At 41.3% G+C, this 25,059-nt stretch overlaps 1 protein-coding gene across 3 annotated transcripts in view; it reads right to left on the bottom strand.

The window, feature by feature from the left end:
* The window catches only part of FRMD3 (FERM domain containing 3), a 301,558-nt gene that overhangs the window by 110,755 nt on the left and 165,744 nt on the right, over positions 1-25,059 (bottom strand). For all 3 annotated transcript variants that reach the window (XM_055311651.1, XM_055311650.1, XM_055311652.1), the window contains 2 exons: positions 12,284-12,362; positions 7,179-7,276 (listed from right to left, as the gene is read on the bottom strand). In XM_055311651.1, the coding sequence (XP_055167626.1) occupies positions 7,179-7,276; positions 12,284-12,362 (177 nt within the window). The remainder of the gene's footprint in view (positions 1-7,178; positions 7,277-12,283; positions 12,363-25,059) is intronic.

The raw sequence follows: 25,059 nt of genomic DNA, 5'->3' as shown, positions 1-25,059 counted from the left end.
GAACAGCTCTACGCCAATAAATTAGGCAATCTAGAAGAAATGGACGCATTCCTGGAAAGCCACAAACTACCAAAACTGGAACAGGAAGAAATAGAAAACCTGAACAGGCCAATAACCAGGGAGGAAATTGAAGCAGTCATCAAAAACCTCCCAAGACACAAGAGTCCAGGGCCAGATGGCTTCCCAGGGGAATTCTATCAAACGCTTAAAGAAGAAACCATACCTATTCTACTAAAGCTGTTTGGAAAGATAGAAAGAGATGGAGTACTTACAAATTCGTTCTATGAGGCCAGCATCACCTTAATTCCAAAACCCGACAAAGACCCCACCAAAAAGGAGAACTACAGACCAATATCCCTGATGAACATGGATGCAAAAATTCTCAACAAGATACTAGCCAACAGGATCCAACAATACATTAAGAAAATTATTCACCATGACCAAGTAGGATTTATCCCCAGGACACAAGGCTGGTTCAACACTCGTAAAACAATCAATGTGATTCATCATATCAGCAAGAGAATAACCAAGAACCATATGATCCTCTCATTAGATGCAGAGAAAGCATTTGACAAAATACAGCATCCATTCCTGATCAAAACTCTTCAGAGTGTAGGGGTAGAGAGAACATTCCTCAACATCTTAAAAGCCATCTGTGAAAAGCCCACAGCAAATATCATTCTCAATGGGGAAGCACTGGGAGCCTTTCCCCTAAGATCAGGAACAAGACAGGGATGTCCACTCTCACCACTGCTATTCAACATAGTATTGGAAGTCCTAGCCTCAGCAATCAGGCAACAAAAAGACATTAAAGGCATTCAAATTGGCAAAGAAGAAGTCAAACTCTCCCTCTTCGCCGATGACATGATACTCTACATAGAAAACCCAAAAGCCCCCACCCCAAGATTGCTAGAACTCATACAGCAATTTGGTAGCGTGGCAGGATACAAAATCAATGCCCAGAAATCAATGGCATTTCTATACACTAACAATGAGACTGAAGAAAGAGAAATTAAGGAGTCAATCCCATTTACAATTGCACCCAAAAGCATAAGATACCTAGGAATAAACCTAACCAAAGAGGTAAAGGATCTATACCCTAAAAACTACAGAACACTTCTGAAAGAAATTGAGGAAGACACAAAGAGATGGAACAATATTCCATGCTCATGGATTGGAAGAATTAATATTGTGAAAATGTCAATGTTACCCAGGGCAATTTACACGTTTAATGCAATCCCTATCAAAATACCATGGACTTTCTTCAGAGAGTTAGAACAAATTATTTTAAGATTTGTGTGGAATCAGAAAAGACCCCGAATAGCCAGGAGAATTTTAAAAAAGAAAACCATATCTGGGGGCATCACAATGCCAGATTTCAGGTTGTACTACAAAGCTGTGGTCATCAAGACACTGAGTGTGGTACTGGCACAAAAACAGACACATAGATCAATGGAACAGAATAGAGAACCCAGAAGTGGACCCTGAACTTTATGGTCAACTAATATTCGATAAAGGAGGAAAGACGATCCACTGGAAGGAAGACAGTCTCTTCAATAAATGGTGCTGGGAAAATTGGACATCCACATGCAGAAGAATGAAACTAGACCACTCTCTTGCACCATACACAAAGATAAACTCAAAATAGATGAAAGATCTAAATGTGAGACAAGATTCCATCAAAATCCTAGAGGAGAACACAGGCAACACCCTTTTTGAACTTGGCCACAGTAACTTCTTGCAAGATACATCCACGAAGGCAAAAGAAACAAAAGCAAAAATGAACTATTGGGACTTCATCAAGATAAGAAGCTTTTGCACAGCAAAGGATACAGTCAACAGAACTCAAAGACAACCTACAGAATGGGAGAAGATATTTGCAAATGACGTATCAGATAAAGGGCTAGTTTCCAAGATCTATAAAGAACTTATTAAACTCAACACCGAAGAAACAAACAATCCAATCATGAAATGGGCAAAAGACATGAACAGAAATCTCAGAGGAAGACACAGACATGGCCAACATGCACATGAGAAAATGCTCTGCATCACTTGCCATCAGGGAAATACAAATCAAAACCACAATGAGATACCACCTCACACCAGTGAGAATGGGGAAAATTAACAAGGCAGGAAACAACAAATTTTGGAGAGGATGCGGAGAAAAGGGAACCCTCTTACACTCTTGGTGGGAATGTGAACTGGTGCAGCCACTCTGGAAAACTGTGTGGAGGTTCCTCAAAGAGTTAAAAATAGACCTGCCCTACGACCCAGCAATTGCACTGTTGGGGATTTACCCCAAAGATACAGATGCAATGAAACGCCGGGACATCTGCACCCCGATGTTTCTAGCAGCCATGTCCACAATAGCCAAACTGTGGAAGGAGCCTCGGTGTCCATCGAAAGATGAATGGATAAAGAAGATGTGGTTTATGTATACAATGGAATATTCCTCAGCCATTAGAAACGACAAATACCCACCATTTGCTTCAACGTGGATGGAACTGGAGGGTATTATGCTGAGTGAAGTAAGTCAATCGGAGAAGGACAAATCTTCTCATTCATTTGGGGAATATAAATAATAGTGAAAGGGAATATAAGGGAAGGGAGAAGAAATGTGTGGGAAATATCAGAAAGGGAGACAGAACATAAAGGCTCCTAACTCGGGATCCCTGGGTGGCGCAGCGGTTTGGCGCCTGCCTTTGGCCCAGGGCGCGATCCTGGAGACCCTAGTGCATGGAGCCTGCTTCTCCCTCTGCCTGTGTCTCTGCCTCTCTCTCTCTCTCTCTCTCTCTCTCTCTCTCTGACTATCATAAATAAATAATTAATTAAAAAAAAAGATTCTATAAAAAAAAAAAAAGGCTCCTAACTCTGGGAAACGAACTAGGGGTGGTGGAAGGGGAGGAGGGCGGGGGGTGGGGGTGAATGGGTGAACGGCACTGAGGGGGGCACTTGACAGGATGAGCACTGGGTGTTATTCTGTATGTTGGTAAATTGAACACCAATAAAAAATAAATTTATTTTAAAAAATAAATAAAAAAAAATAAAAAAAGAATTTCAGAGGCAGAACTTTGGAGAAGAAATGTTTGAAAAGTCTAATTTGGCAAAGTCTCTGCAAATCTGTATTAAAACCACTACTTTAAAAAAATAAAAAAATAAAAATAAAAAGGAAAATCAATCAATCAATCAACTGATGGACCCAGAGGGACTAGTGAAGAGAATGAGCCATCCACTAATGATTAACCTAACCTGAGTTTCAAAAGATACACACATAATAGACCTATACCACATCCATACATATGTATCACCCTGTGAGCTGGCTATGGACCTAGAAATTTAGGAGGTGGTATAACTCAATGCTTCCATTTTCCATAGAGAATGGACCACCAATACAAAACTAGGTCAGTTTCAATGCAAATGTCAGCTTGCATGGTGGTTGGTAAGGGAGGACATTGGTGCCAGGGGTGGGGTGGTGGGTCCCTATCCAGGGAAATGAGATAAAATGAACTTGTACTGCTAAACACTGCAAATGAAGAGCTTGGAAAATGCCAGAAAACTAAGAGAAGAAATGCTATGGAACCTGCACTTAGGTTGCTAGCAAGGTAAATGTCAATGCTCTCGCATCACGTGCCCTGCTTGGTTGTCCCTTAAAGCTGGTCTTTGCCTGACTTCACCTGAAGCAAAGGCAGTTCACAAATGATTCAGGACTTTTAAACATTCAGACTTTGTCTTCCCTATCAAGAGGAATTGGGTAAGCGAGGGTCAAGTTGTGACAAAATGTACATCAGATGGCTTGCAATCTGAAACGGGCCCTGGTGGGTTTCTAAGGGAATTTAACTGTCAGAAAAATCCAAAGAGTTGAAGCAAAAGGGTGAGTGCTATCAGGTGATGATAAGTATAAAGGGCAAGCTCTGCAATGCATTTCCCCTGGTTTGGAGAGGACTCATTCCAAAAGAACATGAGAGACAGGATGTTCCAGGGGCCACTCCCCCAACAGCCTTCCCTGATCCCCCTCACTGGGTCTGGAGCCCTCCTGAAGTCAAAGCAGGCACTTGGGTGTCCCTCTATTGAGCCATTAACACACATGTTACACCTGCCTGCTTACTGTCTGTCCTTCCCCCTCCTCCCTCCCAACCAGGGACTTTGGAATCCAGTGCCTGCCACATACCAGCTGCTCAGTAAACATTCAGAGAACATGAGCAAATAAATACATGAGGGTAGGGAATCAATCACTCTTTCCCAAGCAGAGAAATAAAGCACACAGTGGTGCAATTTAGGCAAGTGCCCTGGTTCACTTAACATCATTACTAGAGAACTTACTACATGCCAGACACAGGGATATTATGGTGAAAAATGCCCCCAGAGCTCTACTTCCATGGAATTTAGATTCTACATAGAGGGAATGCATAAGAAGTCACAAAACAACTCAATAATGTAATTTCCAGTATAAGTGCTTAAAAGGCAACAAAACAGGTATGAGACAGAATGAGGTGCAGGAGACATGCTACTTGAGTAGGCCAGGAAGACTTCTCAGAAGTGATATGAATTGAGATCAAACTGAGTTCTGAATATCTGCAATGCAAGAGACAGAAGAGAGAAGAGTGACAATCCCACCATGTTGCTGTTCTGTAGAAGGAACAGGAAAGATACCAATTTTACCAAGAAAAAGATATAAACAGATACCTAGGATTTTGTGTATCTGTGTTACCATTTGTATTATGAAAGAAAATGCACTGCATGCATTGAATACGCTCACTGTGTTCAGGACGTACATGTAGCAACACTCTGGGTGCTGCCTGTTTTTCGTGCACTGAGAATATTCTGAAGCTTCAAACCCACTCCTTCAGAGGTGGTTGGCAAATGAGAAGCCAATGAACTGTCATATGGCCTCCCACTTTCTAATAATTCCCTCCCTCTCTCTGTAAGCATATCAGGTGCACCAAAGCAGATCTTTATCTCTAGGGCCGCTGAAAGATCACCTCAAGCACCAGAGAACATCAAGAATCCAGCTTTTACTCAATTTGCTACGGATGGCCCATGGAGGCTGCTGTATCTTAGCGCTGAATGGTCCCTTCCCAGATCTGCCGGTCCATTTCCAGCTCTACTGTCTCCACAGCATCAGTGCATGATCAGGGTTAATAGCGCCAAGGGCCCTGACTGTCTGGACGGAGACCTTGTGACTTTATTTCAAACATAAAACAGGATGGCGAGTTTCCCGTTACAGATCCATATCGAGCCGGTCTGTCCTTGGAGACTTGACCATGATTCACTAATGCCTAAATGAGTTCTGAAATGCTCATGTGCTGGTCTGGTGCTTGGATTAGTATTGATCTGCTTTTCCCTTATAGAGGACACTGCACCCTAACCAGGAATTTGCAACCTCACAGGGAAGGAGGGGGGACTATGGGTTATAACATCCCTAAGCCCTGCCGTAAGAGAGGTAGTTTGGGGAAGCACATGCTCCACACTCCGTCTCGGGGAAGACGGAAGGACCATTTCCCATCACCGGACCACTGTGGTTCTGACTTTAAACTTGAGTATCTCCAAGGGTTTTAACACCTCTGCCAAAATCTGCTGTGCAGCTCACTAGATGGATCCCAGGGGAAGGGGAAGGCAACACAGATACACTCTTCAGAATTCTCAGAAAGCACACACACCCATAAACAGGGCCCAAGGAACTATTTCACAGCACAGAGCACCCCACGGGGACAGTGGTGAGTGACAGTGAAACCCAGGCGAACGATGGGTGTCTTTCTCAAGCTGTGAATGAAGCTTGGCATTGAAAAGGCAGACGATCATCGTGATCTGCTTATCACCCATCAGAAAATCCCATGTTATTCCAGAGTCTTTATAAAGAGGATCTGCTCACTTGATAACTTTCTCTTTCTCCCTCGCCTGCCTCTACTCCCCTCACCATCTCCATCTCCCCTCACCATCTCATCCCCCTCCCGCTCCCCATCCTCCTCCCCTCTCCCATCCCCCTTCCTTGTCCCCCCTCCCCTTTCCCCATCCTCCCCTCCTCTCTTCTCTCCATCTCCCCTCCCTCCTCCTCCCCTTCTCTCATAAACATGTCATAGCATTCACACCACAAATGGCCACATCACCTAGGTCCCTCCAAACAAGACTAGCTATCAGCTGCCTCCCAACTGGCCCAGGGGAACAGAATACCTGAGTCATTCTTCACTTGGATTCGGGGCCCACCCCCATGGCCATGCACCACCTTGGGCCAGGAGACTGCTTTCCAGGTGGTTTTTTCTTTTTCTTTCTTTTTTTTTTTTTTTTTGGTATATTTTTTTATTGGAGTTCGATTTGCCAACATATAGCATAACACCCCGTGCTCATCCCGTCAAGTGCCCCCCTCAGTGCCCGTCACTCAATCACCCCATCCCCCCACCCACCTCCCTTTCCACCACCCCTTGTTCGTTTCCCAGAGTTAGGAATCTCTGTTGTTCTGTCACCCTTGCTGATATTTCCCATTTAATCTTCTTTCCTTTCCCCTTTATTCCCTTTCACTATTTTTTACATTCCCCAAGTGAATGAGACCATATAATGTTTGTCCTTCTCCGATTGACTTATTTCACTCAGCAGGTGGTTTTTTTTTTTTTTTCTTATAGGTAGAAACATCCAGAAGCCAAGCCAAGCACCCATGAGCTTACTATTTCCCACTGCCCCACCCTCTGGGGCCCGTTCAACCCTGAAAATAAGTTTCATGAAATCTTCACACAGAAGTTAAAGAGGTATGCCACTCCATTTAATATATGCTTAAATAATTGAAATAATTTGTCTGTGGTAAAATAGCCAGTAGACAGGAAGTGAGATTCGACCTGAGTATGATGGGCCATGAGCCTGGCACTTTCCTCATCATGCTCCATGGCTAGAAAAGCTGAAGCGTTCAATATGCTGCACATGTATTCATCTATACATATAGGAATATAGTCAGGAATAAATAGAATTTATATATATATATATATATATATATATATATATATATATATATATAAACACATTTATATATATAAATGCTTTGACATTTCACTTCAAACTGTTTGACATCTACCTCCCTGGCCAGACTTTTCCCCCTCAATATACCCATCAGACACCATGCCTGGCACTCAGAGCTCAGAACATACAGCACCCCACATCCCTTCAGAGGGGGTGAGCAGCTGCGGCCACCTTACCTTGAACGATACAGGCACCCAGGTAGGCAGCATCTGAAAAGGAGCAGAGCAGTCGACCATGGAAAATATCTCTTTTAATTTGCAGGTACAAAAGATACCTGCAACACAAAATGAGCAAGAGTCACCATAAGTCTTGCCTGAGGCCTGGAAGAAGTAGAAGCATTGTTCACGCTCCATCCACTTTGGGCCACCCGAGCCACACCCAGCCCCTCTGAGGGCCTGCAGGAGAAAACGAGGGGGCCCTCCAATTCAGGAAATCTGAAGTGACCTTGGCACCTTCCAAAGCAGGGGGTTTGCCCCTTTTAAAAGAGATAGGAAGACAGAGGAAAGCCACAGGGCCCAGCAGCCACTGTTTCTAGAAGGAACTGCCACATGGTGATAACCACCCCCACCCCTGGTACTTGTGAAATGGAGTGTTAGAAAATAGACTCAATCAGTATCCAGAAATTAGTCTCAGGGGCAGACAGATTCACATTAATCAATCTCAAAAGGACTTGGTTATGAGGCCAGAAAGCCAATTTATTCACAACTAGTGCTGTCATCTGTTTAGTGCCCTGTCCCCACCTCCAGGGATGGCAAACTCAGGGACGCATCAAGCCAGGCAAACCTGATAATGAGCAAAACAAGCTGATTTAAGGGGGTCCAGAGGGCAGAATGGAGAGCGCTGGCTCCCAGGAAGGGTCAGCCCAGGACCAGTGACGCAGTGCAGAAAAGTAGACCAAGCACAGCCCACTTTTCCAGAAAAATCAAAGAGACTGGATTTAGAAGTAAATCCCTTTGAATTTTAAATATTGTGACAAACTGTTTTTGAAAACACTGTACTGTCGAATAATATATAAGCCGAGGCTCTATTCAGCCAGGGGAAACGGGGAGAGGTGGGTTTACAACCCCTGGCTCAGGCTCATCTTATTACCATCCCTTTTGTTCTCCAGGCTCATCAAGCCCTCTTTCAATTTACTCCTATTTCTTCACCAAATTGGTTCTTCCCTTCAACGCTCATGCCTGGGGTCTACATTTTCTGACTAAAGTGATTTTGCACGTGTATGCATATTCTTTGTTTATTTTCCTTTAACTCTCAGAGACCGATCTTTTTTTTTTTTTTTCCTTCTTAATTCTAGGTTCTTGGAGCCAGGTGGGGCAGCAGTCAACTGGTTCCAGTTATCGCTTCCATGCTCTAAAGGATCTGATCTTTACTCGGTCTATGAGGAGCCATGCACACAAGCTCACTCAGAGGGCACGATTAACGTGCTAAGATCACACAGGTGCTGCCAGCCCCAGAACACCGGAGCTGCCCAGCTCTGGGGGCTGGATCACCTACAGCACACACTGGACACACCGAAGTATTCAGAGGCTCTTTGCTGTTTCCATTTGATGAATCTTTATCCCACACCCACTTTATGCTGTATAATGTGCTTAGGCACTGGGGACACTGTACAGCTTCAAATGACACTCTGTCCCTGACCTTGTACAGGATCATCTGCAGGGGATAAAGGCAGTCCCTAAGTAATTTCTTACCCAGAGTCCAGTACGCATTTTGTCAGAGAAACAGCAGGACACAAGGTAGGTAAGGACCCTGAGCGCCCCCTACGTCATAGCCTCTCACTCTTCAGTGAGCCAATGAATTGCCCGGAGATCCTGAGAGTATGTGGAGTCTGATTCAGTAGATCTGGGTGGGGCTGGAGCATCAGAGTCCATATTTCTAATAAGCTCCCTGGTGAAGTTGTACTGCAGGCCCATGGTCCACACACTGAGTACCAAGGTTCTAAACCAGTGGTTCTCAGTGCTGACTGTACATTAGAACACCCAGGGGAGCTTTTCAAAAAAATACCAAGCTGTGAACCCTGCCCCAAATCCAATAAATCAGAATCTGGGTCCTAACAAAAACATGTACACAAAGGTTTATAGCAGCATTATTCATAATAGCTAAAAAACAGAAAAATCCAAATACTCATCAACTGATGAAAGGATAAAAAAAGGTAAAAAGAATGTGGAATATCCACACAATGGAATATTATTCAGCCATAAAGAAGGATGAAGCATGGACACCTGCTACGAGATGGATGAGCCTTGAAAACACTATGCTAGGTGGGAAGAAGCCAGACATGAAAACCCACATATTGTATGATTCTATGTGTACGAAATGCTCAGAATAGAGAAATCTTTACAGTAATTAATGGCTGCAGGGAGGGGAAAACAGGGAATGACTGGATGGGTACTAGTGATAAAAAATGTTTTGGGATTAGATGGCAGCAACAGTGGCACAACTCTGAACACATGAAACTCACTGAGGTGTGCACTGTAATGTCTGCCAAAAGAAACTGATACTTTTGAAAATCAACTGCCACAGAGTAGTTCTCAAATTTTGACATGCTCTAGAAACACCTGGAAGGCTCATGAAAATACAGATTGCTGAGTCCCATCCCAGGTCTGGACCAGGGGTCAGGTACCCAGGTACTGTGGCTGCTGGCCTGGGCCCTCACTTCAAGACCCTCAGCCATAGACCATTCAGACTACCAAGGTCACACAATATGATCAAATATTTAAGGACTTTTTAAAGACTGTAAACTTCCAGGGCAAATACCATGAAGCTTCTTGTCTACTTGTTAAATGTTACACATTGAACAAGAAGCATTCCTTTCTATCTTTGATGAGTTTTGTAGAGAAAAATAGTTTCAAATAGTTACGTACTGATGAACGAGTGGTTTGTATTCTCATAACTCTGAAATCAAGCTTGATGGACACTTCCAGAGAAAAGAAAATCTGCTTTTACATATCCGAGCTGGGGTCCTTGCTCAATACCAGTGATCTCTAGAGATAATCATGGATTACTCTGCATTCAACATAATCCACTGAGACTTACAAATAGCTTCAGGTTCAGATACTCATTTTTTTAATATAATAGCCACCAAAACATAATAATATTGTATCTCCTTTTAATATCACTCCTGTATGAAAAGGTTAAGCAATAAAAGCACAAAAGGATCTGGGAGACACATCCTTAGCCACCATTAACAATACTGCTTTTCTATCTAACATGAACTTAATGATGGTTCTTATTTAAAAAAAAAAATACTTTGATCACATTCAGTTGTATACAGCATTTACAAAAGCCCTAGAAATGTAAAGGGTTGTAAGAGGACTGTGTAAATGGAGAGATAAATGAAGGATAAAAAGGGATCTCAAATATCCTTTTTTTAATGAATATTTGTTGCCTTTTCTCCACCTGCCTTTTCCCCAATGTTTCTTTACCCCTAAGCATAGTCATGAATGTAATCCTAAATTCTCATGTTAGCAAATTCTTCTTAAACTTTAATCTTACAACAAAATAACAAGTTATCAAAAGAAAAATGAAACTCTTTCAAGATAGGATTTAAACCATAAGTACTGGGGCATTCCACAGTTTCTAGATTCGCTTAGAATTCTAAGGATAGTATTGACTAAGAAAGCATTGTCTTAGCACTGTCTTAGCATTGTCTTAATTTCCTTTGGAGACATAAAAATGTACACAATCTTCCACCATTCATACCTCAGCTATTCAGTCAAATGCAGGGAAATGTTAGCAAATTCAACTGAGAAGAATTGAACTGGCGTTATTAACTAACACTTCGTATTCTTTTACTTTCAAACGGGAGTCTTCTCAACAACAAAAGATCCATCCTTAACTTGTATCATGACACATATTCAATTTTTATCTTCTAGGCAAGATTATAAAGAAAACAAATGACAAAACGTCTGACTAAATAATGCCTGACATTAGTATTGAATTTGATCTTTCCAATTACATTGTCGGCACCCGGAGGGCAGGACAAATGTTTTTGTTTTTTGTTTTGTTTTTTTTTTTTTTTTTTTGGTAGTTCATGCCGCCCCTGCCACGTATCACATGACTCCACTTTAGGAAATGTTCAGAACAGGCAACATAAATGAGCAGATGAGTGGTTGCCAGGGGCTGGGCAAAAGGAGAGTGAGGTGACTGCTACTGGATACAGAAGTCCTTTCTGGTGATGAGAAAATGTTTTGGAATGAGATACGGATGATGGTTCCCAACAATGTGAACATACTTAATAACACTGAATCATACACTTGGAAGTGGTGAAATTAGTTTATGTTACATGAATTCTACCTTAATATTTTTAAAAAGCAGGCCAGATTGCAAAATGCCAGCCACCATTTATAATGTCCATTATTTATGTGTCCCTCATTTTCACCTACCCCCACCCTCAAGCACAAAGCTCACTAATGGTTGTGTGCAAATTAATAATAGGGAATGGAACCATCTGCTCCCTTACAAGGTCACTTGGTGCCACAGTGATAAAGCTTTACTGGAAACTCATGAATAAGGAGAAAGCAAAATATCCAATGCATCACCTTGCATCTCTGCTGCATTCAGATCTCTGCTGATTATTTCAAAAGATGATCATGCACAGTGATCTTTATAGTCACCTAATCAGAATCCCATTAAGGACTAAGCACACATTGCCTCTTCACTATTCACCAAGTCGGCCTTCCTGGGACCCCGCTCAGCTGAATTGGCTGGTGCTGTTCTCAAAAGCAAAACCCCAGGAGGAGGACTGAATACGGCCCCAGTCCAGAAAGATCAGAAGGGAGGAGACCAGAGAATTGGAAAATTCAGAGTCAGTCTGACAAGAGTCTACAAGTTGAGGGAAAACAGCCCACAGTTGGCCATTCAGCAAGAGGAATGTGGGGTAACAAACAGTTCACACTACCTAGTGATCTTTTTCCCTTTCAGAACACTCCAGATCCAAAAGATTGTCCCTAGGTGCTACACTAGCTATGAATTTTCCCATATCCTAAAGACAGTCATCTTCTATTTATTTTTAGCACCCCACTGTCAGATGTTTTCAGAGAATACCTCCTCCTTATAACCACTGCTTTTTTGTGTGCAGTTAATTACACTCCCAATGACAACTATTTGAAAAATCCCAAGATAATTAAGTGCAAGAGAAACATTCCAAGCCAAAATTCTGAGCTGAGTCTGCTTGGTTGAGATGTTCTACTCTAGACAGGAGGCACCTCTAGCCTGGAGGACTTGGGAGGCCCTGGCTGGTTAAAGGTGCATGTTAAACGTACAAACAAACGAAAAATACCTTGTGAGCTCTTCTTTTATCTTCAAGGGTTCATGTGGGTAGAATTTCACTCTAAAGCACATGGTGTATGGTGGATGAGCTGAAACATCATAAAGAAAAGGCATGAGAAAAGCAGCAAAAGACCATGGACTCCAACACACACAGGAAAGTCAGCCGTGAAGTTACAGTCTAGCCTGAGGGGGCAGGGACCAGGAGAAAGTGATTTTTCTGGAGGAAGCAGATCTTATGCTCAAGAAAACAAAGCCACAGTGACAATTAAACTAAAAAAAAAAAAAAAAAAAAAAAAGCTTGACAGGACACCCAAAGCAAATGCGGGACACAGGCAACCTAGTCAGCATAACTTTCCACCTCACATTTTCTCCAGATCATAGCTTCAAATTCAAATAACATTTTTCCTTCTGATTCTTCCCACCCCCTTGTGACAGATAAATTGCCCACTCAGGTCTGGGCCTAGTGAGATATTTTTCAGACTGTGAGGTGGAAAAATGTCACTGCACATGACTAATTTTCCCAAAATGATGGTGCCTTTGAACTAAAATCACAATTTTAGTGATTGTGGAGTCTAGCCATGCACAGATCCTACTTTGTATATTTTTAGTATTATTTTAGTATTATCTATGAGGCAGTCACTATGAAAACAAACATTTTTATAACTTCCTGATTTGTATGAATCAAGATAGCATGATGCTGACTGAAGTTCTGATTGAGGTTCGTGATTCTAGAATGTTCTAACTGCATTAAATATCTGGAACTCAAGGACCGGCTGAGTGGAATTGACAGGATTTCTGACACCCTTAATTATAAAAAAAAAAAAGTATTGATTTAACAATATTAACCTAATAAATGCACACAAGTGTAGTAAGAAGCATTTCAAATTTCAAATAGCATATAAAATGAACACCTTAAAATGAAAGAAATATGATAGTTAGCATTATTATTTCTATGGATCTTACATACCCACTCATGTTTTGCCTTTATCTCACTATGGCTACTTGGGATCAACTCCGAGTCTCCATCCAAATGCAAATATGAAACAGCATCCTATTCTTGCCCAATCCTCTTTCATAATAAGGAGGGGTTAAATCCCCAGCCATCTCTATAATGCCTGGGGCTATTCTGTATGTAGACAAATTCTTTATGTAGAAAGAACTACCAGCATTAAATATGAATGCATAATAAGTATAATCTAATATGGAAAACAGTTCTTAAAAATAATTTGAAAGAAAGCATCCAAATCACAGGAAAACACAGAAGCATCTTTCTGGCCTCTCAGAAGAGAAAAACCGATTACACACATACGCCCCCACACACAGATGTCAGAACTCTTCCCATTCAATGCCCTACTTCTCCACCAGAAACTAACAAATTTCTTAACTGAGTTGGCTGCTCCTAACCTAACCCTGTGTTCCCCAGATGTAGGGAAACATTTTTCTGGAGCACCAGGAGAAAATAAACACCATCTATACAGCAAAGAATGAAGGAAAAAATACAAATAATTTTCAAGTCATTCATCATTCATGATATCTAGAATTTCAGTTTTGACTCAAAATATTTACTTTTTACACATTCCCCAGATTTCTTTTAATTTTTTTAGGTTACCATCTTTAAAGGATTAAACCTAATTGTTTTCTATCACAAACCTCTGGATTGTCCTTAGTAGAAAGGTTGAGACAGTTTTTATAATATAAGAACCACAGAGCAAAAAAATGGAAATAACATAAAAAATAAAATAAAAGGGGATTTTTATTTCTTCTTTATTAGTCTTCAAAATTAATACATGTCTAAGCATAGCCAATGAAGATGATTGGTAGATAAATAATAGTAGATAGATGGATGGATAATGGATGAATAGATAGATGGACAGATGGATGACAGATAACAGGAGGGCAGACAGAGAGACAGATGGAAAGACAAGTAGACGAATGGATAAACCATCCCCTTTCACTTTCCTTCCCTTTGTCCTTACTCCTGCCCCTCTGTCCCTCGGGCCCCCACCTACCCTACTCCAAACTCTCCCACCACCATCAACAACTTCATCTTATCTTTCCACCCCTTTTGCCAAACTCATACAAATATATGCCAATATGATTACATATGTGAGGGATTTTTTTATAATTTATTCTTACAAAATGAGATCACAATACATGTTTCTCTTGCTTTTCTCACTTACCTCTGCCCATTCCTCTGGCACAGCAGTCATAGATCTAACTGTCTATACTAACTGCATTATAGTTCATATTATGGATACACCAGAATTTATCCCACTATTCTCTCTTAATTATCATACAGGTTGTTTCCATGTTTCTGCAATACAATTTTGTTTATATTCTTGTGCACATATCATTAAATATCCATATTTTTATTTCTAAAATTTGAATTTTGGGGTCAATAGGTATGGACAAATATTTTCAAGGGAGCTGAAAAATAAAAACCCACTGAAGGTAAGTTGGGGAAAGAAGGGTCACAGAAGATGATCCCAAACCAGAGCTGTTACTTTCTCTTCCTCCTAGTCAGTGATCTGGTTACTATGCCCTACACACATTTGTGTGGCTACAAATCAGGACTGGCAATCTGCCTAAGGAATCAGGCACTGAAACAGGAAACTCCCCGGGCAGCCATCTTTGAACACTCTTTACTATAGGAAGTCCTTTTAAGTAGGCATCCTCGTTCCAAGCTCTGAGGCTCCACATGGAAGGCAAGGAAGCTCCCTTTCCATCACTTGAAGGAGGCTCTTAAACAGCATTTACGGTTCTTCTGAGTCTTCTTTATAATAAACATCCTCCACCCCATCAACTGCTCCTCATATGAAACAGTTCTGAGTGTCCTCATGATGAGTAGATTCTTGGCTCTGTTTCCTCAAGTACAGGGCCCCAGGGGTTGCCACATCCACTTGGGCGAAGAGATCATCACCAGCCTTGTTGTGGACATAACTGTCGCTCCCCCTCAAGAGCCTCATCTCAAAGTTGAGAGTTTATAATAGGCCAACGCTTTTAATCCTTTTCATATATGCTGTTGCTTAGCATATGCCTATGCTATATGCTTTTCCTATATGCTGTGACACAGAAAGTCACATCTGACATCTCCTTCCATTTTCTAGGATGTGATCATAGAAGAAATTAATAAGGTACTAGGAGTACACTCACCACTAGATCCATTATCAGAGAAGGGATGAGAGCAGGCAACAGAAAAAACTTAGAGACACTTCAAGTCTGAAATTTTCTATCCATTTTCCTTTACCATCATATAAACCCCTACTGTGTCTTTTACTCATATTGACCCAGGATCATTGACCCCATGTCATCAATAAAAGAAGAGTTTTCTGCAAGTTAAAAGGAACACATGACCATGACATAGTAAATCACGTGCAACACCAAGACCTGCGCTGACCAGAAGCTCAACCTCACAGCCCAAGCCTGAAGAGGCCAATGTGGCAGTGGGCTCCTCCTTGAGAAACTCTCTTAAGGTTCTGGATACAAAATTATATTACAAAGTAAATAGTAAAAAAAAAAAGTAAAAAAAAAAAATAAAAAAAAAGTAAATAGTAAAGTTAAGGGATGTTTCTTGACAGAGTTGGAACAGTCTGAAAAGATAAATGATTCCCCCCCAAAAAATGTTGATCTAGTTAAGGATGAGCAGACTTACGAGAGTATGGAGTCATATGTCTTGTACAAATTTTTTATCCCTATAGCTAATGACTAATAAAAGATGGATCCTATCTAACTGAATGAATGATTAAACCCAAGTTTTGATGCAGATGTCAAAGAGAAAAACCATGTCCTGCCATCACATTCATCCCATCAGAACACTGGTCTAGAAGGTCCACAGTCTGAATGACTGGCAATTCTTTTGATTTAGATTTTGAAAGCCTCTGGTCCTATATCTTCAACTTCTGTCCTTCAACATGTGAAACAAATTCAGGAACTCTGGAGGTGGTTAGAATAGCTATTTCTAGAGGGAGTATTAATTCAATCAACAAATACTTATTGAGTACCTTCTAGATACTAGGTACAAGTTTAGATGGACAAATAGCAGCTATAAAAAGATAAAAACTGTGTCTTCTTGGAAGACATTCTAGTGGAATAAACTGGTATAAAATCAAAATTAACAAATGAAATATATAGGACATTTAGAAGGTCATAAATGCTACAGTCAAGAACAAAGCAGAAAGATTTTGAGGGGTAAAAAAAGACCACTCCCTCCTCTGTTCCCTTTTCTCCTCACCACTATAACCAAATCCAAGCAAGTGAGGTGCAATTTTCTTTACTACCTTCTAGAAAACCAAAGAAGGGAAAAAATATAGTTTAAAATGTTAAGTCATTAGACAGAAGATATGGGGAAAGTCACCACCAAACGTGTTGGCACTGGTTTGGGGTCAAAAGTCCAGCTTTGGGGCACTGGCATGCACCCATACCAACTGGGTAACTGCCTAAAAAAGTGAAACAGATAACCAGAGTTAATGGGACTCCTAAGTGCAGCTCTAACTTTTTACCCTAATCCTCTTGTTCTCAGAATACAGCCTGCAGCCATGTTTCCATAGATGACATTCCTAGACACCGTGATAACAAAATGTTGATTTAGTTGTTTTGCAGAGACGCAAGGCTTCACCAAGAAATGGGCCAGAGATGGTCAGGACCACTGGCCACCTCTTTGAGCATGCACTTGAGTCCAACGGATGAACTTTTGACACAGAACAGCCTAAAACTCAACCCTTCAGTCATACTATGGATGCCACTGATGATGTAAGTAGGTAAAAAAAAAAAAAAAAGAGTACAACCCTCCCCCACTTATTATCTAATTCTGAAGTCACATAGCTCTTCTGCCTTCTACCCAGATCCTTGATCCTTTGCCTTTAAGCATTCCTGAGTCTTCCGCTTTGGGGAGGCATGTATGCAGCTTGCCTTCTTGTCTCTTTGTTTGGCTGCCTCTTAAATCCTTTCCTTGCTGCATTTTTGATGTGTTAGGGATTGGCTTTGTTGTGCATTGGGCAAATGAACCTGGATTCATACACAAAAAGGACCTTCCCAGGGTCAACCTGGCAGATGGCTGGGACGTGTGGGGAATCTCCTCATGGAGATGAGCCCATCTCCTTCTCCAACAGACTACGGGTCTCTGCCATTCCAACTTCAGGTCTTCTTATTCTTAAGCTACAGAGGAAAGGGGACGAAGTAAAGGATTTTACTCTTACATGTGTCAACTATTTGGTGCACAATCAATAGCTAGAAACATCTGATGAAAGAGCTACCTGTGGAATAGGAAGCACATGGAGCCCACGCCCTGCACTGGGACCCTACACCACAGTGTCATCGTGAACAGCCTCTGTGTGTCTTCATTAGACCAGACAGCATGGTCACCCCATGGGGGAAGACATCGTAGCCCATTTTTTGCCATGGTACTAAGGCTTTGGCATCAATGATGGGGACACATGGCATGGTAGCAACCCCAAATCCCCAGGGGATGAGTCTCTATATTTTGAGGGGAACATCCAACAGTGACCTTGAACAAGCCACCCAAAGTCTCTCTTCCCTCTTCTGGAAGAGGGGACAACACTAGGGACCACATCTACCTTCCACAGGTGTTTGCACAGGCTCTTGGCAAGTGCACATGGCACACTGCCCTAAATTGAAGCTTTTGTTTTGTTGGGATGTTTATCCTACTCCTACTGGAAAGAGAAGGAGATGGGGAGTTGGAAATGGGAGGAGATGGAGAAGACTGAATTGAAGTCAGTCGAGAAATATTTACTCAGCTATGTAAGTGCTAAGAACAAGAATACTACTGAGGAGCAGAGGAAGGGGAAAAAAGGCAGAACTCCAGTTTAAAAATGCTTAGAGCATGTAACTCTGCTGAGAACAGCAGGTCCCTCCCTCGCAGACGTCTATTACCTACCATACAAGGGCTGGGGAGGCTGAGGGTCTCCACAGGGCAGCTGAGTAGCCCCTTTCTGCATGGGCAGATCCTGGGGTATTATCATTTTGGTAGTTGGTTAACAGTGAGAACATGGGGAGAGGAACAGCCATTTACAAAGCAGAGACAGATTTTCTCATCTCCATTTTGAGATTTTGCCCAGAAATGGGGTTGGGGACACTTGATGATTAGCTGAGTAGGGTCCTAGGTAAAAACAAAGAAGACGGCTTTCTAGTTTTAACCAATGACCATTCTCAAATCTTTGCAAAACAAAAACAAAACAAAACAAAAATAAAGTTTTGGGGGCTTTTTTGAGAGAGAAACATCACTTAGTAGCCTTTCATAAAAGGCAGTTTTCCTCCAGTTATCATACAGAGCTATAGGAAAACAAAAAACATACCTTCAGGAATATACATGTAAACACATGATCTTTATCAGGTACACTCAGGCTAACAGCTACGAAAACTCCTACATTATTTTTTTTATTTTTAAAAGATTTTATTTATTTATTTATTTATTTATTTATTTATTTATTTATTTATTATAGTATGTGAGCAGGGTTGGAGGGGCATAGAAAAAATCTGAAGCTGTGACTGCAGAGCCCAACATGGGGCTCAATCCCAGGACCCTCAGATCATGACCTGAGCTGAATCCAAGAGTCAGATGCTTAATTGACTGACCTGCCCACTCAGGCACCCCTTCTCAAATTCCTTTAAACCCCAACTGAAGCTTAGAGCCAGTGACTTCAGCAGATGTTAAACTAGTGCCTAGACCTGAACTATGTCTCTCCTGTGCCTCCCTACTCTAGGAGTCCATGGAGGCGGGGGGATGATCCTTTTGTCAGATTTTAAGACTTGGGAGAAACATAGCAAGGAGCTTGTGGTTTCCAGGAAGACCTCTACTCTCCTGCAAATATGAGGCTTATTCTCCAAAGGGCCCCAAGCAGTCATCAGGGTTCCTCACCTTTGTAGCACAAAAGATACCATTTTTTGATTCCTAAACAAATGAACAGTGTCCCTCCCATGTCTTTTGGGGAGTGGGGTGGAGGCTTCACAGTGAAAACCAAGGGGTACACCTCACTTTGTTCATACAACCCACTATGCAGCATGCATAGTGACACCAATGTTTTTCACTGGTGCTGCTTCTTCCAAGATAAAACCACTCAGGAGCACATTCTGCCCATGTGCAAAATGACACTTGGGTACCAAAAGGGCAGAGCATTACTCACTCATTCAACAAACTATAACTCTTGGGATATGTTTTAATGAGCCAGTCGGAGAACTCCTCTCATAAGGATTGCTCTATTCTTGTTGGAAATGATTATGATCATTCAGCAACAACTGTTACTATCATCATCATCAAGAGTGATAATCCCTCCATCACTCGTCTACTGAAATGACAACCAGCACCCTCCAAGATGCTACTGGCACTGTGTTGCCTCTACTTCCAAAGCAGAAAGGGTTTTTTAATTCTATTTAATTCATCCTCCTCCTGCTACAGTTCTCTTGGGTTGGAATCATACACACAGGCACACCCACCCACCCACATGCATGTAGGGGATCCCAGATCTCCAAGTTTTTACCTCACAAACACTTGTTCTGGGAATCTTCTGGTTGCCTGTGCTGTTCAGGAGAAGCTCTAATAAGGACTTTGGGATCCAACATTTATTTTTTTTTTTTTATTTATGATAGTCACACAGAGAGAGAGAGAGAGGCAGAGACACAGGCAGAGGGAGAAGCAGGCTCCATGCACCGGGAGCCCAACGTGGGATTCGATCGCAGTCTCCAGGATCGCGCCCTGGGCCAAAGGCAGGCGCTAAACCCTGTGCCACCCAGGGATCCCCGGATCCAACATTTCTAACCCAAGTTCAGCATTTGGACAAATTGCTCTGACCAAACTGAAACCATTCAGCTTCCATTTCCCCCTTTGTAAAATGAGGATAATAATGGAACCAATTGCCTAGAGATCAGCGAACTTTCTCTGTAAGGGGCCAGAGAGTAAAGACTTTTGATTTTGCAGGCCTCAAGGTCTCTGCCTCCACTACTACACTTAGCAGGTATGGTGCAAAAGCAACCACAGACAAGGCATAGACCCATAGGCATGGCTGTGTTCCAAATAGGACACTGAAGTCTCATTTAATGTCATCATCACAGGTCACAAAGTCTTGTGTTTTGCTTTTTTCCCCTATCCATTTAAAACTAGGACACCTACTTCTAGCCTATTAGCCTTACAAAAAAGTGATAGCAGGCTGCTTTTGGGCCAGGGGCCATAGTTCATATATCCCAGATACAGAGCTCATGATAAGAATGAAATGAATTAAGGACATAAGGCACTCAGAAGACTGCCTGAGACCTAAGAGTTGTTACTACTCTAGAGGACAAAAAAGAACTTAATGTGGATGAAGGGGAGCCCTTAAACTTGACCTAGCCCTATATGAGCAGACCCCAGAGATGTTGAGGGTTCAGTTCTAGACACCACAATAAAGCAAGTATCTCCATAAAGCAAGTCAGAATGAATCTTTTGGTTTCTCACTTTGCTCCCTGAGTATAGGGTAATGACTCAAGAATTTTGAAAGGAAAGGAAAGGAAAGGAAAGGAAAGGAAAGGAAAGGAAAGGAAAGGAAAGGAAGGAAAGGAAAGGAAAGGAAAGGAAAGGAAAGGAAAGGAAAGGAAAGGAAAGGAAAGGAAAGGAAAGGAAAGAAAGAAAGAAGAAGGAAGGAAGGAAGAAGGAAGAAGAAAGAAAGAAAGAAAGAAAGAAAGAAAAAGAAAGAAAATGAGTTAAACAAAAATACATGAAATTGAAGGCAGGAGATCCAGGTGCTTGCTTGCTGCGGATGTTGTATAACTACACCCTCAGGAGTCATGTTGGTAGGTGTGACTCAACTAGTAATAATGATAATTATAAGAGCCAAATTCAATTACTTATGTAACTTCACCCTAAAACTTTACACTATAAAATCGCATCCAAAAATGAGGCATTATAAAGGGTTTCCAACCAAAGGGAAACATGAATAAAACTGCCCACTTGACCCATGTTTGAATCACCTCTAGTACTCCTACACCAAGTATGGAATCTCTTGGTACATCAGGGTTCTCATTCAGACATTTAGACGGCCAATACGAGCTGTAGTTTTGAATCATGCAGTCAATCATGAAACAACATGGGTGCTCCTGAAGGGAAGCCCCTGGAAGTACACCCCAGTGACATATGGGAGATGCTCTTTTCCTTCTGGTTTCTTCGATACCCCATTAAATTCCCTCCTTCTAACAAGGAAGAATTCTGGGTCCTCCATGAAGCCCAAGAACCCACCACTGTACCCACTCAAAATGGCATAAGTGTTGCTACCAACCATAACATAAGGATACGGTTAAAAAAATTATAAATCTGTGGCTTATCAACTCTGCATGCCATTTAAAATTGCACACCATAAAGAGTTTTTTTGTCATTACCTATTGTTACCATTATTTTTTTCCATATTGGAAAAAAAAACAAAAGAATGCAACACTAGAAACCATTTATCGGCCCAAACAGCATGAACTTTCTGATACAAGGTTCAAACACAGAAATTTTCGATGAAACATTTGTACCTGGAAGAAAAATAGTTGCTCTGCATACAGTAATAAGATCTAGCTTCCAAAACTGTAAAGAAACAATGGAATGAAGAAAACTAGAAAGAAAAAAAACAGCCAAAACTAAACCACAAAAATGGGGACATACAGTTACTTGATCTATGCAATGGGTTTTGTTCAGGTGTGTGTTTTGATTTGCTTTTAAAGAACATGGTGGTTAAACATCTTTTACCTGCTCCCTAAAAGAGCATTTTGATTCTAGTCTACAAGCATTGATTGTAAATTGATTATATGCATGGATCAGGTGAAGAAATCTTCCAAACTAAACACTGGAGATAGGACTAGACAAGTATATGAATGAGGCCAATGGGATAGGTTGCCCCAAGAGGTCAGAGATGGGTTTACTATCACTATGGGTATTTTGAGAAGTAAAATATGTGAAGCTTTACTATCAGAAGCATATGATCAAGTTCCACAGAAAAAGAACACACACACAAAATAAGAAATGAGCCACAAAGCAAGAGCATGAAAGTAACCAAAATAATAAATAGAAATATTAAAACATGTTGGAGATCTGAGTGGGGGCCACTTGGTATAGTGGGCTGGGCAGCGTTCCCTGGAAATTCCTGCCCATCTAGAACATCAGAATGTCACCCTATTTGGAAATAAGGTCTTTGCAGATGTAATTAACATGAAATCATACGGGGTTAGGGTGATCCCTACAGCCAATAACTGGTATGTTTCTACAAGAAAGGAAAGAGACACTTGGACATAGAGACAGAGAATTGCAGAGAGAAGGTGATGTGAAGAGGAAGACAGGGATTGGAATGAAATATCTACAAGCCAAGGAAGGTATGCCAAAGACAGTCAGCAACCATCAAAAGCTGGAAGAGGCGAGGAAAGATTTTTCCCTAGAGCTTTCAGAGGGAGCATGGCCCTGCTGATACCTTGAGCTCAGACTTCTAGTCTCTACAACAGTGAGAGAATAGATTTCTGTTGTTCTAAGCCAACCAATGAGGGTAGTTTTGTTATGGCAACCCTTGAGGAAGTTAATTACTCAGCAAGAGGAGTCCTTGGAAGAACAAAAGTGGTGGAAGGCAGACATCCAAACTGGCCTCATGAATAGGCATGGGACCCATGGTTTTTCTCCTCTGTTCCTTACACCAGAGCAAAATCTAGGCTCCTGGTATTCTCTCAGTATGCTACAGAAGAAGATGTGTTCTCCACTGATGAAATTATTTAGCAGCAAGGGGAACTGTTCATTAAATTAGCCTCAAGGGGTGCTGGAAGGCTCAAGAATGTGACAATAACCAGGCAGAGCCATTGTAACTTCAGCGAGGGAGCAGTACAGACACCAGCCAGCAACCTGACTCAACAGTGCTCTAGGGCCCAGTCGTACCAGGTATTATGCAGAAGCTGGGGAGGGGGGTCCTCTCTACCCTGATTTGCATGCAGAAGTCATTTTCAAGCACCCCTGTCCCTTCAGGGTGCTTGGCAACAGCACAGTATCTGATAAATAGAGCAAGAAGGTGATCTTAACTTCCCGGCTGGGCTAATCAGGTTCCAGCCAAGATTAAGCAGAGAACCTCTCTGGAAGTGGGTCTTCTTTCATCTAAGTCTGTATTTTTATAGTACATTCTTTTTAAAAAGATTTTATTTATTTATTCATGAGAGACACAGAGAGAGAGGCAGAGACACAGGCAAGAGGGAGAGGCAGGGTCCCTGCAGGGAGCCCAATGCAGGACTTGATCCCAGGACCCAGGTTCACGACCAGAGCCAATGGCAGATACTCAACACTAAGCCATCCAGGTGGCCCTTACTGTACCTTCTTAATCTATAATGCACTTTGATTTCTCCCTTCCTCTCTCCCCTACTTTCTCTCTCCCTCTCTTTCTCAATGTTTACATAAAACTCTTTTTGTGTTCTCTTTATTACCAAGTGATCTAGGAAAATATATTTTACTCAGATCTTCCTAATGAGAATAACTATATAATAAAATACAACCATATACTGTATTAAATATAATGTGTCCTCATCTCCCTCTACCCTACTCTCTTCTCCTGAGGTAAGTAGTTAGTATACACCTTTGTGGCCCTTCTCTGCACTTACATGTTCATCTCAAATAATCTATTTTCAGATAGATAGATAGATAGATAGATAGATAGATAGATAATAGATAGATAGATAGATAGATAGATAGATAGATAGATGATAGATCATCCTACATGTGGAATTTTTACTTGCTTTCTTAACTCTAAGATATATCTAATAAATCTTTCGATATCAATACTATAAGTCTGCCTTGTTCCTTTTATTTTTTTAAAGATTTTATTTATTTATTCATGAGACACACAGAGGGAGAGAGAGAGAGGCAGAGACACAGGCAGAAGGAGAAGCAGGCTCCATGCAGGGAGCCCGACGTTGGACTCGATCCCAGGTCTCCAGGATCAGGCCCTGGGCTGAAGGTGGCACTAAACCGCTGAGCCACCTGGGCTGCCCTGTCTTGTTCCTTTTAATGACTGTATGTATTCCACATAATTTATTTAGCCTTGTCAAAATTACAGGCTTTTTATTTCTTACAATTCTCAGTGCTATAAGCAATGCTGCAATATATATACCTTGCATAATATATACCTGGGCTTGGATAAATTTCACTTTCGATAGATTCATAGAGATGAGCTTGTTAGATCAAGAGACATAGGTATTTTTTAAAAACACATCTATACTTTTATTTCTGATTTATACTTTAAATATCCTAGACACTTTCTCTGAATTCATTCATCTCATAAATTCTGATGTTGAATACTGTTAACCATTCTAAACTAACTCAGGAAGCATATCATTGCACACTGCAAAATTAAAATTCAAGAATCTCATATAGGAGGTAGTTTATTCTACATGGAGAAAAAGTTAAAACTAATTAGCTGAGTCCAAATGAGTGATGGCTGATACCTTTAGAGAAAATTTAAATTCAACAACAAAAATGTAATCAAATCATCCAAATTTTTATATTACCTTCCAGCTACTTTTTTGAGCATGTCAACAAAAATGCAAGCACAAATTGTCCTTAGCATGTGAAGAAACACACACATTTTTAATTTAGAAAGATATGGCCAGATTTCCCTCCTAAATGGTTTTACCAGTTTATATGCCCCCGCTGGAGGTGTAACTCTCATCCTCATCAACTGGATATTATCAGTATTAACCATTTTCTCAGTGTAACAAAAACACCTTGTTTTAATTTACATTTTCCTTGTTGCTAATGATATTGAGCATCTGTTCATGAGTTTATTGGCCATTTATTTT

Source organism: Nyctereutes procyonoides, unplaced genomic scaffold (assembly GCF_905146905.1).
Source record: "Nyctereutes procyonoides isolate TBG_1078 unplaced genomic scaffold, NYPRO_anot_genome, whole genome shotgun sequence".
NCBI lineage: Eukaryota > Metazoa > Chordata > Mammalia > Carnivora > Canidae > Nyctereutes > Nyctereutes procyonoides.
The sequence above is the reverse complement of the archived record's forward strand: the minus strand, read 5'-3'. Positions and strand labels throughout refer to the sequence as shown.